The sequence below is a fragment of the Callorhinus ursinus genome, unplaced genomic scaffold (assembly GCF_003265705.2).
Source record: "Callorhinus ursinus isolate GAN/ISIS: 27379988/994484 unplaced genomic scaffold, GSC_fseal_2.0 scaffold4, whole genome shotgun sequence".
NCBI classification, from domain to species: domain Eukaryota; kingdom Metazoa; phylum Chordata; class Mammalia; order Carnivora; family Otariidae; genus Callorhinus; species Callorhinus ursinus.
In genome coordinates this window covers 120415022-120429878 of record NW_027397066.1, presented here as the reverse complement: position 1 = coordinate 120429878, position 14857 = coordinate 120415022, and the positions used below count along the sequence as shown (strand labels likewise).

The window sequence follows — 14857 nt, the reverse complement described above, 5'->3', positions numbered from 1 at the left end:
CTGGGTACTTGGTGGAGTTTGTGGTCCAAGTAGGGGAGATAAGAAAGGATCTCAAAAAGGAAATGGTATTGAACTGAGACCTGAAAGGCAGACAGCTAGGCCAGATGGGGTTGGGAAGGGATACATCAGGCAGAGGGAAGAGGAGGCACAAAGGTATGGGCATGGTTAAGAGTATGGTGCATTTGAGGAACGAAAATGTGTCTAGCAAGCCTGGAGCCTGGAGAGAGAAGGTTGAGGGGCAAGCAACTAGACGGGGAGACAGGTGGGGGGCTGGGTCATGCAGGGTCTTACAGGTGTTCACAAAGAAGAGGGGGCACCCACCCATAGACTGAGCACCTCCCTATCTGACCCCTGCAAATCCCCACTTAGGCGGTCCTTGATGTCCTGCAGAAGAGTCAGGAAGCCTGGAGTAGGGCATATTTGTGTTCACAGTCAAAACTCAATGGCTTTGGTTAAATTTTTAACATTTTAACTCTTTTAACTCTTAAAAACTTTGGTGTGGATTGTTTTGTTTTTCAGTTTTAGATTTTTTTTGGTCTTAAAAGTATGTGCTTGTTATTGAAATGTTGAAAATATTTTGTTGGTCTTCTGTGAATGCCTGTTTTTCAAATACGCTTGTCCTCATTCTGTGGATGCCACTTTGCCATATGGCTTGTTTAATTCACTGTTATGTTCATTTTAGATGCAATCTGCAAACTCCCCTGGTTGTTTCTCTATAAGAAATTGGCTAAAAATTTATAACTATTAGTATTTCACTGAATACCTATTATGAGCAAAACACTGTTCTAATGCTGAGGGAATTCAAAATGAGCTAGCCCTGGGAACTAGCAGCCCTGGAAACAAGTTTATGTTTCAAAAGAACCCATTTGGTGTCCTAAAGTGATTATAAATGTATGCCCTACCTGTAAATAATTATGCTGAACTGAAAGGTGTACAGGAGATGTAACATTAACTAAGAGATATAGATAATTTTAGTTCATTAGTTATCCTTTTTTATATTTTTATGTAGTTTCATTGATTCTTAATAAAAATTTTCCTTTCCATAATTTTGATTTCAATGTATGTTGAAAGTTAAAATTCCTATCATCAGGTATTTCTTCTTAAATTATCTTTTAAATAATCACACTTGAGTGTTGAAGATGAACTTAGGGGGCGCCTGGGTGGCTCAGTTGTTAAGCGTCTGCCTTCCGCTCAGGTCATGATCCCAGGGTCCTGGGATCAAGTCCCGCATCGGGCTCCCTGCTCAGCGGGAAGCCTACTTCTCCCTCTCCCAGTCCTTCCTCTTTCTGTCAAATAAATAAATAAAATCCTTAAAAAAAAAGATTAACTTAGAGATATATGTTATTTACCATGCTATTTAGCTCATTTGTGTAGCAATTGTTTAAATACATGTGATGAATCAGGTGGTAGAACCAAATCGAGGAACAAGATGAAAATTGAATTTATAAGAGAGGAGAAAACATTGCAGACAGTTAAGGGACGATGAATCCTGCGTACACAATTTGGGGGTAAGGATTCGTTGGCAGCTGGTAGAAAGAGGCAGGTTTTAGTACTTGGTCCTTGAGTAGACTGACCAGAAATGTCAAAGACATTTTTCAATTCTGTGTGGATTCTCCAGGAAACCTCGAGCATTTAGTTGAGGAGCCAAGGTGACAGTCTCTCTGGGGAATGTCTGCAGGTGCCCTTCCACCCCATCTTTGTCATACCTGGGCACAATTTCCCTCACTAGAGTGTCTCAAAGCAATAAGCAGAGATAAATGCACAGAGTTTAGTACGCTGATGGTTATCTAAGAGTGTTTTATAACTCTGAGAAGCATAAAAATAACATAAATGCTCAAAGTCAGAGATTGATAATTAAACTATGATACATTCATACAATGGAATACTATACAGCCATTAAACATCTTATCATAGAAGAATATTCAACAACATAGGGTACATGTCTGTCGTATATATATTTTAAACACTATGTACATATTTATACATACTTAAACACAATGCTCCTATATTTAGATGCAATAGCTAAATTTCAGATGGCTAGACACCAAAATGTTAAAAGTGTCCATCTCTGGGTGGTTTGATAATAGATGATTTTTATACTGTTCTTGGTGCTTTCTTGTATTTCCCAACTTTTCTTCATTGAATCTAGATTACTTTTTTTAAAAAAAGATCTTATTTATTTATTTGAGAGAGAAAGAGAGATCAAGAGACCATGAGCAGGGGGAGGGGGGAAGGGGTAGAGGAAGAGGGAGAAACAGACTCCCTGCTGAACAAGGAACCCAATGCAGGCTTGATTCCAGGACCCTGGGATCATGACCTGAGCCGAAGGCAGATGCTTAACCTACTAAGCCACCCAGACGCCCCTAGATTACTTTTGTAATAAAAAAATCCCATTTAATTTATAAAAACCTTATATAATAATTCATAAATTTTATATTTATAAAATTTTGAAATATAAGTATAATTATTTAATTATAAAAATCAATTTATAATATATTTAATGAGATTTTAAAAGGCTATGTGAGAATACATACCTAGTATTCGTGTTTGTGTGCTTATATGTTTTTATTCTAAAGAATAACCTAGAATTCATTGCATCACTTGTTTATCTGGGTCCTCAGCCAGTAATCTTAGACTGGAGCCAGCATTTCCTACAATTCTATTAAAATTCTGAAATGCTACTTTAGAAAGAGACAAAAGAAGTATAGATGGGGAACCTTAGAATTGACTCATCCTCTATCAAGCCAAAAAAAATTGAATTTCGTCATGTCTTGGTTTTAATTTTTACCAGCGAAGTAGAATTGTACCAAGGAGGTAGAGACAGGGAGGCAAGAGGCAGAACTTTTGTCCTATGTCATCATCATGAGCCTCTCCCTTTCTTTAACATTGATAATTTCCCAAAGTTATGGAAAATGCCATGCAAAAGCAGCTTCCAGTCTCTCCTCCTTTTATAAGAATGTTAACAATTATAACCAACATGTATGTCATGCTCATTATGTGCCAAGTACTCTACTAATGTGGGTGTGTACACGTACACACATGCACAAACCTACTTTAGTCCTTACAATGACATTTTGAGGCAGATTTTATCATTTTACACATGAGGAAATTAAGATATACTTTCCTCATCTGTAAGCCCCTGCTATGTAGAAATTCTGGAGCTGCCACTGGGAGGGACGTGGCATAAATTTGCATTTTATGATATGCTCTAGAGTCCACTCAGTGACCTCATTGCTGATCTTTTTCTCAATTTCTCTTTTCTACAGGTTTAGTTTCCACAGAGAAACCATCACTCACCACTTCTGGTGCAGGACAAGAACCTTTGGTTACTAGACACCAACAATTCCCAGGCAGGGGACAAAGTTTATTCATTTTTTAATTTTTTTGTAATTCAAGTATAATTAACATACAGTATGGTATTAGTTTCAGGTGTACAATAAAATGATCACAGGAAATGTACTCTTAATGCCCTTCAACTATTTCACTATTGGTAGAAATGCAAGCTGATGCAGCCACTATGAAAAACAGTATGGCGTTTCCTGCAAAAATTAAAAATATGACCCAATAATTCCACTACTGAATATTTACCAGGAGCAAATGAAAACACTAACTGGAAAATATATATGCATCCCTACGTTTACTGCAGCATTACTTAGAGTAGCCAAGATAGGGAAACTGCCCAAGTGTCCATCCATAGGTGTATGGATAAGGAAGATGTGGTACATATACACAATGGAATGTTACTCAGCTATAAAAAGGAATGAAATCTTGCCATTTGCAACAACATGGATGGATCTACAGGGTATAATGCTAAGTGAAATAAGTCAGTCAGAGAAAAACAAATACTGTATGATTTCGCTCATACGTGGAATTTGAGAGACAAAGAAAAAAGAGAGAAACAAAAAAAAGCAGGGTTTGTTCATGTTTTAAAATAGTTGCTTTGGACTTCATTATTATGATGCAATTCTATTCAACTGGACCCATCACTGTGGCAAAACTGTGACCAACACTGAGAAACAGCGCCAAGTAGACACAATCCCTACTCCAGAGGAATTCTCACTTCTGGAATATCATGCAGAAATAATACTGTGGGCTAAAGAAATTAAAACAATCTAGCAGAGCACATAAGTGCTGACTGTGACCATGAAATGGTGGGCCAGATGGAAGGGACCCATCGTGCAGTGGTGAGGAGGGCTGGGGTCAAACCATGCAGGGTCAGCTGTCCCCCCTGCTGACCCTGAGTGAGGTCCCCAGGGGGTTTCTGTCCCCTTCATTTTCAAATGAGCCCATAGTTCTCATCTTACAATATTTCTCTAGAGATCAAATAAGAAGATGTATGCAAAATTGCTTCACCCCAAGCCTGACATATCATAACTTCCTAGTAAATGATAACTCTAAGCCACGCTGGGCATGAGAGAAGGGCGGTCAGGCTGCATTTGCTGTCCCTGGATATTTTTCTCAGAAAAAGAAGATGACTTCACAAGAGCTGGCTGAAAGTAGAAAGGAAAATTATCTCTCATAGGTGGGGTTTAGGCAGGATACTCCAGATTTTTTTTTAAAAAGGCTCAGCAAATACTTAGAGTAGCTGCAGAATCAATACCTAATAGAAACATGGAGAAAATGCACTGGGATAAACGGAAGCAGCAGATTTTAAGAACAGAGACCAGGGGAGGAAAATTAGGCTAAGGCTGGGAACTAATTATTAGGCTTCTAGGTTCCATGAAACAATCTAATTTTCAAAGTGGCTTCAATGTGAAGCCAACAGGAGGGTGTCCAACTGGACATCATTTAAAGGTCAAATATAGACACACAGTGCTACATGCCCTGAATCCTAGAAATAATGGCTAGCATGGCGGGGCATTGTAAGTGTTTTCATGCATTACCTAATTTCATCCTTACAGGAAGCCAAAGAGATAGGTATTACAATCTTCCTTTGCCTAAGAAATTGGTAAAGCACAAAGCAATTAAGGAACTTGTCCAAGGCCACGTAATTAGTAAGAGAGATTCTTGCGACTAAAACCCCACCTGTTTTGTTCCAGAGCTCAAACACTAACCACAACTATCAACTGCCATGAAGAAAGAGAAGACAAGCCCCAATTAACCTTTAAACATAACCTCTAAAGAATGACCCGATATAACCAAGTCCCTGACTACATGACACCATATGGTACAATATGTTATTTGTGATAACTAAATTCAAGAAAACTGTAAGGCTGTAGTAGTCTTACTACTTCATGACATAAAGTAGCATCGGTGACTGCAGAGAAAGAAACATAATCAGGTTAACGCTAGTGGTGCCTTAAGGTGCTTTGAGGCAACAAACTAGAAACTTCTGCAGACAGGGAATCCAGTGCAACAGTGGTCAAAAGCTCAGATGAGACACAATAAGAATTTGGATTCAGATGGTGGCTGTGGTGTAAAGCTAGAAAATCGGTACCAACATGACCTCTCTTGGGTTTGGACTGAAGTTCATGTGGGATAATGGCTCATTGGGTCGCCCTTCTTCTCCGCAATTTTACATATATTTTTAAATGCACTGCTTCTTGTAGAAGTCCATAAGTGTTTCTTCCAGTATTTTCTCATACCCTTTCCTTCATTTAAGGAGATGGTTTGCTAAGGTTCGACCCATGAATACCCGTTGGGTAGGTGAAAGTAGATAGTGGAATTACTAATGTTAAAATTGACACATTACCTCAGAAGTTTTACTAGCTAACTATTTAAAATTGAACAATAGCTTCCCAAACACAGTTAATAAAAAGAAACTCACTAAACAATGTAATTCCAAAATGGAACTTTAAAGATACACCCTATGTATTCTGATTCTGAACTTTAAAGATACACCCTATGTATTTTGAAATTTTGTGTTTTTAGGAGCAAGGCAACAAATAAGCCACACTTTCTCTGAACCAGGTATGTTAATACTTGATGTAGAGTCACAATAATTTCATCTTAAATGACACATTGCTAGTTCCAAATGCCTAAGAAAATAAGAAGCATCAATTTTTATCTTTTTAATTTCTTTAAGGATTTTATTTATTTGTTTGAGAAAGAGAGAGAGTGGGGAGGAGCAGACGGGGAGGGAGAGGAAGAACGAAAGAATCTCAAGCAGACTCCATGTTCACCACAGAGCCTGATGTGCGGCTCCATCTGATGACCTCAAGATCATGACCTGAACCAGAACCAAGAGTCAGAGGCCTAACTGACTGAGCCACCGAGGCACCCCAAGAAGTATCAGGTTTTAAAACAAAAGAGGGTATATTATTAGCTTTCATGATACAAAATTGTAAAGGCAAGGAAAATATGTTCTTTTTAAAATTAAAATATGCATTTCTTATTTTCCTAAATATTTTGGAACTAGCAGTACCTTATTTGATAATTTTTCTTTTAATTTAGATTTTTTAGCTTTCTAACCAACCACGGGTACTTGAGAGAAGTCTCATAGAAGCTTATAAAACAATTGAACTTCCTTGTTTCCTACTTGTAAAGAAAGCAAGGAGCTTAAAATCATCTGATTACATATCAGGAATAAATATAGACCATTTATATCTCAATCCTGATTCGTTTGGGGCCCTATGCTACCACTTTAGGGTTATCCTCCCGACCCTCTCTGACTGGAGGACTGTCATCCCCACTTCTTAGGTGCTGCTGTGGATCTGGCTTTGGTTGATTTATGTACTCATTTACTATTCCACCTTTCTAAGCCTCCCTTCACACTTGGCCTACATCCATTCTTCGCACAAGAAAAATGGATTGTAGAATCGAGTCACTAGCTCATGAATTAAAGCTACATGGACAGGAAGGCTGGGCAATACCAGTGGCAGGAAAAACTACTTTTACTTTTTAAAAAATCAATAATAAGTCTTTTAAATATCAATTAGCCAAATAAATATGCCATTTTACTTCTGTGTCTTGCCTTCAGTTCTACTTACTTCATTTGAAAGCACAACAAATATGCATGAGTGAGCAAGACTACCTCTAACTTAAATTTTGTTTCATTCTCAACATGTAAAAGATTTGAGAAATATTTTCAGTATATTTCCAGTGTAGTGTATTTTGTATATTACATTAGAATTACACTAATTAGTGTACACATTTTATATCATATTAGTGTATTTTATATTGAGTTTATTTCCTCCAAAACTGCTGATTCAATGATCTGCCCAATACCCTTTTGTACATCAAGACATTTTCTCTCATAACTTTGAAACTATGAGTTTGTGGTTTTTTCCATATCGAGGTAGAATGTCCACATGGCTCTTCTCCATAATTATGCCTGTGGGGTCCTGTAAAGAACAATGGGAGTGAGTTGGAACTCTGAAGCCTTGGTTGTCATTAGATGTGTGACCTTGGACAAAGATGTTAGTGCTCAAAGTTCCATTCTCCCACATGGTTACTGTGAAAAACCTAATTTTTTTAAAATATATAATTGCATAAAAGCATATTAGTATATTTTCCATAAAAAGGCAAAGTGATATTACTTTGATTTTACCTGTTTTATTTTTTAGTTGATATGTGGTAGCTTATCTCATACTTTTGTAATTTTCTGTTCTCTTTTTCTCCCATAGCGATAATAGGAATTATTTATGCAGTAATGCTTGGTATCATTATAACTATCCTCTCATTTGCCTTCTGTATTGGCCAACTGACAAAGGTGAGAATTCAGTTATTAATTTTGCTGTAAGGCTGGTGTGAACAACTCTATTCCTCTGAGTTCATTTATTCTTTTTTAAAGATTTTATTTATTTATTCATGAGAGACAGACAGAGAGAGAGAGAGAGGGAGAGGCAGAGGGAGAAGCAGGCTCCCAAGGAGCAGGGAGTCCGATGCGGGACTCGATCCCAGGACCCTGGGATCATGACCTGAGCCAAACGCAGACGCTTAACCATCTGAGCCACCCAGGCGCCCCCTCTGAGTTCATTTAAACTCAAAGAGAAACAAAACTGCATAAAGCTCCCATCTTTTTCAGCTGGACACGTAAAAGTCACTGGGTTATTCTAGTGGAACTTTTTTTTGCATTTGCCCTATAAAAGAACCCGAAATATAAAACTCTCCCCCATTTTCCAATGAAAGATTTTCCAAAATTTTTGTCTCAATTTAATATAGTTTGATGGATATAGATGAAACATCAAATTTCTAACTATAGTATGTACTTTAACTTGTGTGCAAAATATTTACAATAATACGAAACATTTACATATGTTTAAAATTTTTGCTGTTTTTTAGTCTCATATTTCCTGACACAAATTTTTCAAACCCCACCCCTGTGTTTTCCATGTGTTTAGTGATTTTTTTCATCACTAAAGCTAACTTTAAATCCGTATGACACAGCATTCCAAAGCACATAACCTTTCCTATAACTTTATATCTAAGATGTTTAAGACATAACATTTGTGTATGCGTTCTGATGCCATAATTAGAACTGTAAATCTAGATCATTAAGTATCTGGTCACCAAAGAATGGCACAGCTGAGTTCTCGTTCATCCTCTGTTCTTGATCTATCTTTGTGATCTCCACACTATAACCACTATATATATTCTTATGAAAAGGCTTATTTAGAGGGGTAACTTTGCAATGACAGGGGTATAACAACAACTTCTATTAGGTGACTTCTATAATGATCTAAGCCTATGATTATCATCACTCCATGTAAATGTATCTTCTCTAAAGAATACTTCTTAATAAAAGTCATTGAGAGTGCTTGTTGTGATATGAGGGATGTTGTAAAGACTTGAATGTAAGGTGATGAGTTCTCTGGTCCACTCTATAAACACTGTGGGAAAATCATCTCCTTGTGACTGAGCGTATATGGCAAAATGAGTTGTCTTCTCTCTTGGCCGATGATCTAAAATCTAGAAAAGTCAAAAAAATACTTAGTTGGCAAAATTCAGAGAAAATCTTCTATTTGTATATAGAAAAACTGGATCATGATCAATATGCTAAGAGACCTTACCTCTTTTTTTTAACACTTTCCATTTTAGCTTTTCATTACAGCAGGGAAATATGAAAGTCAATGTCCGGGGTTAATAATTCACCTATGGAAATATCAAATACTATTTCAAAAGACAAATACAAGTTGAAATCAAAGTTTGTAAATATCTATGAAATTGTGAATTTTTCCGAAAATACCCTCTACAAAGCTCATCTTAATCAAAAGAAAACAAACGTTAACCAAAACACACAAAAAGGTTTTGAACTGGAGGCATTTTTCTCTACAAGGTCTTAAGTTTCTAAAATTGTGGCATTAATATTTGTCTGGTTTTTATCCATAGAAAAGTTCACTTCCTGTCCAATCTTCATCCCCAGAAGATGCAGACTCTGAAGTTTTGTAGAAACAAGAAATCCAGGTTGATGCTAATATTCTTAATGTCTTTTGCCTTTTTTGGAGGGAGATAAATTAGTTACTTCTTTCTGAGTTGGGAGGGGTATGCCCAATTAGGATTCATTTACATTCTATTTCATCAATGCTACCTCTGTAAGATTTTTTTTTATGTGAACATTTGTCTTCAGCATAATGAAATTATCCCTTAGGCAGAAAGTGTTTTTTTTTTTTAAGGTAAAACAAATACTATAAGTAAAAGCAAGAGTTAAGTTCTTTTGTATACTTCCTATTTTCCAAACTGCAAAGCTGTATATAGGAGACCCTACAGTGTATAGAGTTTAATAGCCCCTGATCTACAGCCAGACTTGGATTTGAATCTATACTCCAACACTTACTAGCTGTGTAACTGTGAGCAAGCTCCTACTATGGAGATAATGATAGTTAATGAGGAAATAATTTAATATGGACATAATGATAATGTTGACCTCATGGAGTTTCATTGAATGAGCTACAACAAGTAAAGCATTTAGAACAGTTCTTGGCCATAGTAAGTGCTCATGCCTGTTAGCTCTAATAAGTAATGTAGGCTCCACACCCAAATGACCTCTTCTGCACAACTGGCCAGTCATCTGGTCCCCTATTTTCATTTCCACTTGCATGTGCTAAGTAGATATACAATACATGGAAGACTGCAGGTGAATTTTGTGCACACAGAACAGTATTAGCTTACAGAGTGGTTTTTAAAAAGGGCATTCATTGCCAATTTTAAAAAAATGGGAGATTTTTACATTAAAAAACACCCAAATATTAGTACTCCCTTAAAGAGAGAAATGTAAACTCTAATAACTCTGGAGCCTCTGTACCAGCATGAGAGGAATTCCTAAGAGCTGAGTAGTGGTTGCTGCCTCAGCTATTGGCTTAAATACCAAGCCAATTTCATTTATTTCATTCATTATGGCCCCTTGTATAACCTCGATAATTGAGCATATAGTTCCTACTAGATGTCACCTGAAGCATAAGCCCAAGTGATATCTATCTTGGGAGATATCCACCAAGAACAAATCTCTAGGATGGGCTTTAAGGCTCAAGTAAAAAGGACCTAACTCCCCCTACAAAATCGACTAGGGTTTTTCCATAATTACAAAAAAATATCATGACAGGGGCGCCTGGGTGGCTCAATCAGTTGAGCATCTGACCCTTGGTTTTGGCTCAGGTCATGATCAGGGTCTTGGGATCCAACCCCACCTGCGCTCTATGCTCAGCGGGGAGCCTGCTGGAGATCCTCTCCCTCTTCCTCTGCCCTCCCCCTGCTCTCTTTCTCTCTCTCTCAAATAAATAAATAAAATGTTTTTAAAAAATCATGATAGAACTGAAGAGCTATACATTTTTGGATTCTAGTTTTAACCTGGGACTAAGCACTTATCTTCAAAGGACTTGCTTGGTTTCCTAGACTTTGGAGTGAGGAAAGAAAGTTTTAAAGATTCACTCCAGCTACATAACCTATAGGCAGGACTTGCCTCATCAAGTTATCTTGTGGATTGTTCTTGAAGCTTAACCATGATTGCTACATAATTACTTAGTCCCAGGAAGGTCATGCTCTGTAGAGTAAATGGTGTATACAAAGTTCTCAGGGAAAAGGGTTAGTAAAACCCAATCTGCTGATACTTAACAAAGTTTGGAGTCATGTGCTAGATTCACTTCATTTACTAAAGGCTACCTTGTTATAGGACTTGCAGGTGGAGATAATATGTGTTTTTTTAATCTACATCATGCATTATTTAAAAAATATATGTTTTGATGCTATTTCTAAAATGGAGCGCTTACCATCCAAAGCCATGAACATTACCCAGGGCAAGACAAGGCAGTTCCAGGCAGAAGGACATGACAAAAGGCATGGGAGAAAACAGATTATGCTGTCCGCAGGGAATTATGTCCATTTCTATATTAGCAAGATGAATGCTTTGGTTCCCAGTTCATGCCTCAAATATGTGGAAAGACAGGGGAAAGTCAGATGAACCAAATTTCAGGCTTCTTTCATTTCCCCCTATTTGTGCAAATGAAGTTATTAAATGTGTCTTTGGAAGTTAGTGAAATGGGTTATAAAATCTGATCCCACCTCACAGGAAATATTGGGAAATATATAAAAGTATTTAAAAATGCTCTAGTCCTATTTTTGTAGCATACTGCTGTAAAGAAATGTGCAAGTCAAAGACAGTAAGAGACAGAGGGACCGTGTCTTCTCAACGAGAACTGGAAATGTTAGGGTATGAATTACTTTAATGCCCTTGAACTTGCACATAGTTTGTACCTGATAGGAAGTGAGAATAGGTGAATCTGAGCTAGCTGTCTGTTTTGGTGGCCATGGGTGATTCCAACAACTCATTTCTCACAGGAAAATCTTTGGGATACACAGTTCCTGTGATACCCAAATGGAGGAAAACACTCCATTTTCACAAGAGCAAAAGCTCTTCTCATCCCTTTAGTGTACTCTCCAGGAGTAACATAAACCCAACTTTCTAGCCAAGAAAGGTTGAGGGCCAGATTTGATGAAAGAGACAAACCTAGTGCCCTTTTCCCATGTGCGAGTATCAGAGAGGAATTTAGCAGTGAGGTGTTGTACAGACTGCTCCTTGCTAATGTCCAAGAAACAAAATTATTCCCAGGAAAGATTATAGACAAGGGAGGTTGCCTGAGGTTCAGAGACATATATGTAATTCAACACACTTATCAGTTGCTGCCTTCTCACTATATTCAACCCCCATACAAGTTCTGTGTTAGCTTCTCATCTCTGTAGAAATTAGGAGCAGAGTAATTATGTTCGTGCCTTATCTAAGGCTTTTAGAATAGATTTTCTAAGAAATTCTTTCTTTACATATTATTTTCTAATAATGCTGATCTGTAAGAAAATTCCTTTCATTCCCTAATAATTATATTCAAGGACAACTCTGTGAGAATATAGAATTCTAAAGTGTATTCTATGTATTAATTTCCTATTGTGCTTAAATAGAACTGTGTCTCATACTATTGCTTTTTTTTTTCCCCTCTATAATCCTTCCACAGAAAAGTAATTCATGAGAATCTGCTCCCCAAGCCAAATTTTGGAAGAGGTCAAAGACACAAGACTTCAGTCAAAAGAAAAATGAATGTGTGAATTATGTACTCCAATATATTGTATACCTTCCTAGGCAGTACAATTTCAGGATGAAAATTTCATCATGAGGAGTCCAGTGACTCAATGATGGAAAATGTCTCTACTCATTAACATTTCAAAATGAAGAACAATTATTTCCTTTCATGCTTGCTTTTGTGTGTTAGCATTATTTTTATAATTAATTGAGTTAGAATTCTGATCCCCAAACTCCAGTTGGCTTCACCTGTAGTTCTTTATGACTTATTCTATTTTATTGTAGTTCAATGATTGTGCTGTCAAATGAAAGGCTTGTAACTTCTGGATGGTATCTAAGTTCTCATTCCAAATTTCGGAGACTTGTCATTGTTTTAAATATATTAAGGGGACCTGAGATCCTAACATTTCCTTCCACTGCAAATAGGGTATTACACTGATGATGATGATATTTCAGTCTCACTAATAAAGCTTGTGCTTGGAGATGCCTTACGTATACACATGCATAAACACATACATTATAGATAACATAGATATAGATGTATAAAATGACACATTCATCCTCTAATGCATAAATCAACACAAAAAGGTTTTCCCACTTTAAGAAGTGAGATGTTATACATGTATGAATGACCTATTTAAAAGAATTTTTCTGACAGCCGAGTGTTAACTCTTCCAGGGCACTGACTGATGCATTGTGTTCCACTGGCAGAGTTATTTATGTAAGAGGTCATGGTGTCCTGACAAAGAAAAGAATTAATGACTTTTCCTTGCAAACTTAATAACTCTCTAAATGCAGTATAATGAAACTTAATAACTCTATAAATGCACTAAGATGTGCAAACTTGACAAGCAGGTGAATATTTTAATAGGTTGTTCTATATTCTCAATTGAATTCTTTAATCCATCCAGCCCTACTTTGTCTTTAATAAAGCTTTGAAAATTAGCCTAAATAATCCAAAAGAAACTTCTAGATACGAGACAAAATCTTTGTAACCATACAGCTATCACTCATTTATAGTAAAACATAAAAAGCAATATAAAAACAAAGAAGTACTCTCCTGTGATAATCTATTTCCAAATTACTAAAAATCCATGTGGCTTTTCATTGTGTGATAATTAAGTTAACAATATTGTGTACATATTTGGGCCTGGCAACTTAAATTTTTTAAAATAAATTACAAAATCTAAATCTTAACCTACTTGTTTGTTCTGAGAGTGTTCTTGTGTTAGGTTGACTATTTAATTGAAAATAAGAATAGCTGAATGGAGCACTGGGTGTTATACACAAACAATGAATTATGGAACACTACATCAAAAACTAATGATGTAATGTATGGTGATTAACATAACACAATAAAAAAAGAATAGCGCATTTCTGTTATTACATATTTTTTAAAGTAGTTTAGCAGTATTATTGGGTTAATTTAATCAAGTGAATTACTCAAGCACCAAGGCAATTTTAAATGTACTTTTTTCAATAAAAATAAAATGTTGAACCAAGAGAGAACAGGAGACTAGGCTTGTCTCTAAAGTAATTTACAAATCAAAGGCAATAGACTAGAGTGGCTGTCCCTTCTCAACAAGAGCAAGAGAATTCAGAGAATAATTAAAGTATGAATTACATTAACCTCCTGGAACTTTTCCAGTTAATTTCTCTGTACTTCTATCTGTGGACTTTTCACATTTGAACTTAATGTTTATAGGAAGAAATTACCCTTATGGTCTTTATAGTTTTATAATTAAGTCAGCCTAAGACTACAGTAAAGAAATCTTACCTTGGAGGCCAACGTGAATGGTTCATGTTGAATTTCTTAAAATTGAGACCAGAGTCAGAGGTGGGAGTGAAGCTGTTTAGAAAATTTGATCGTTCAGGCGTGGGTGTGTGTTTGTGTAAGTGTGAGCAGAGGGTCTACATGAAGGGAAATGAATGGAGAAAGGTGAGGAACTTGTGAAGGAAGAACATGGGGAACCAAGGAATGACATGGTGGAAGGGGTATCTCAGTATATTAATATGCAGTAATGGATCAAGAGCCTTCTGGTTTATTCTAAGTATTTGTCTTATCAAATGCAGCACATAACTCATAAGACACTCCTAAGAGCCAAACGTCATCCAAGCAAAAATCAACACAAAATTCTACCCAGTATCATGCACAGGCCTATCACTGCGTCAGTGGGTATCTATGTAATGAGTATCTTACGCCCTCAGCTCTCTTCAGCTGGAGTATGTGTGCTGACAACTAACCGATAACCCAGTTTCAGCTTCTAGATGGAAACATGGAGTCTGAATCCTCACATCATGTGCCGCATTTACTGTGATCTGAATTCTATCCCCTACTTAACCGTGAGTCCTTGGGAGCAGGGACGTTAATTCATTTTTGTGGCTCCTGTGAGGCCTCACAAAACGTGCTCT

The 14857-nt window shown here is 36.8% G+C and overlaps 1 protein-coding gene across 1 annotated transcript in view; it reads left to right on the top strand.

Moving 5' to 3' along the window:
• Positions 1-12615, top strand: part of GYPA (glycophorin A (MNS blood group)) — a 43066-nt gene extending 30451 nt beyond the window's left edge. Inside the window, exons 7-11 of the mRNA XM_073891266.1 lie at positions 3267-3350; positions 5872-5910; positions 7566-7651; positions 9271-9345; positions 12381-12615. Of these exons, the coding sequence (XP_073747367.1) occupies positions 3267-3350; positions 5872-5910; positions 7566-7651; positions 9271-9330 (269 nt within the window). The 3' untranslated portion in view covers positions 9331-9345; positions 12381-12615. The remainder of the gene's footprint in view (positions 1-3266; positions 3351-5871; positions 5911-7565; positions 7652-9270; positions 9346-12380) is intronic.
• Positions 12616-14857: the final 2242 nt, after the last annotated feature.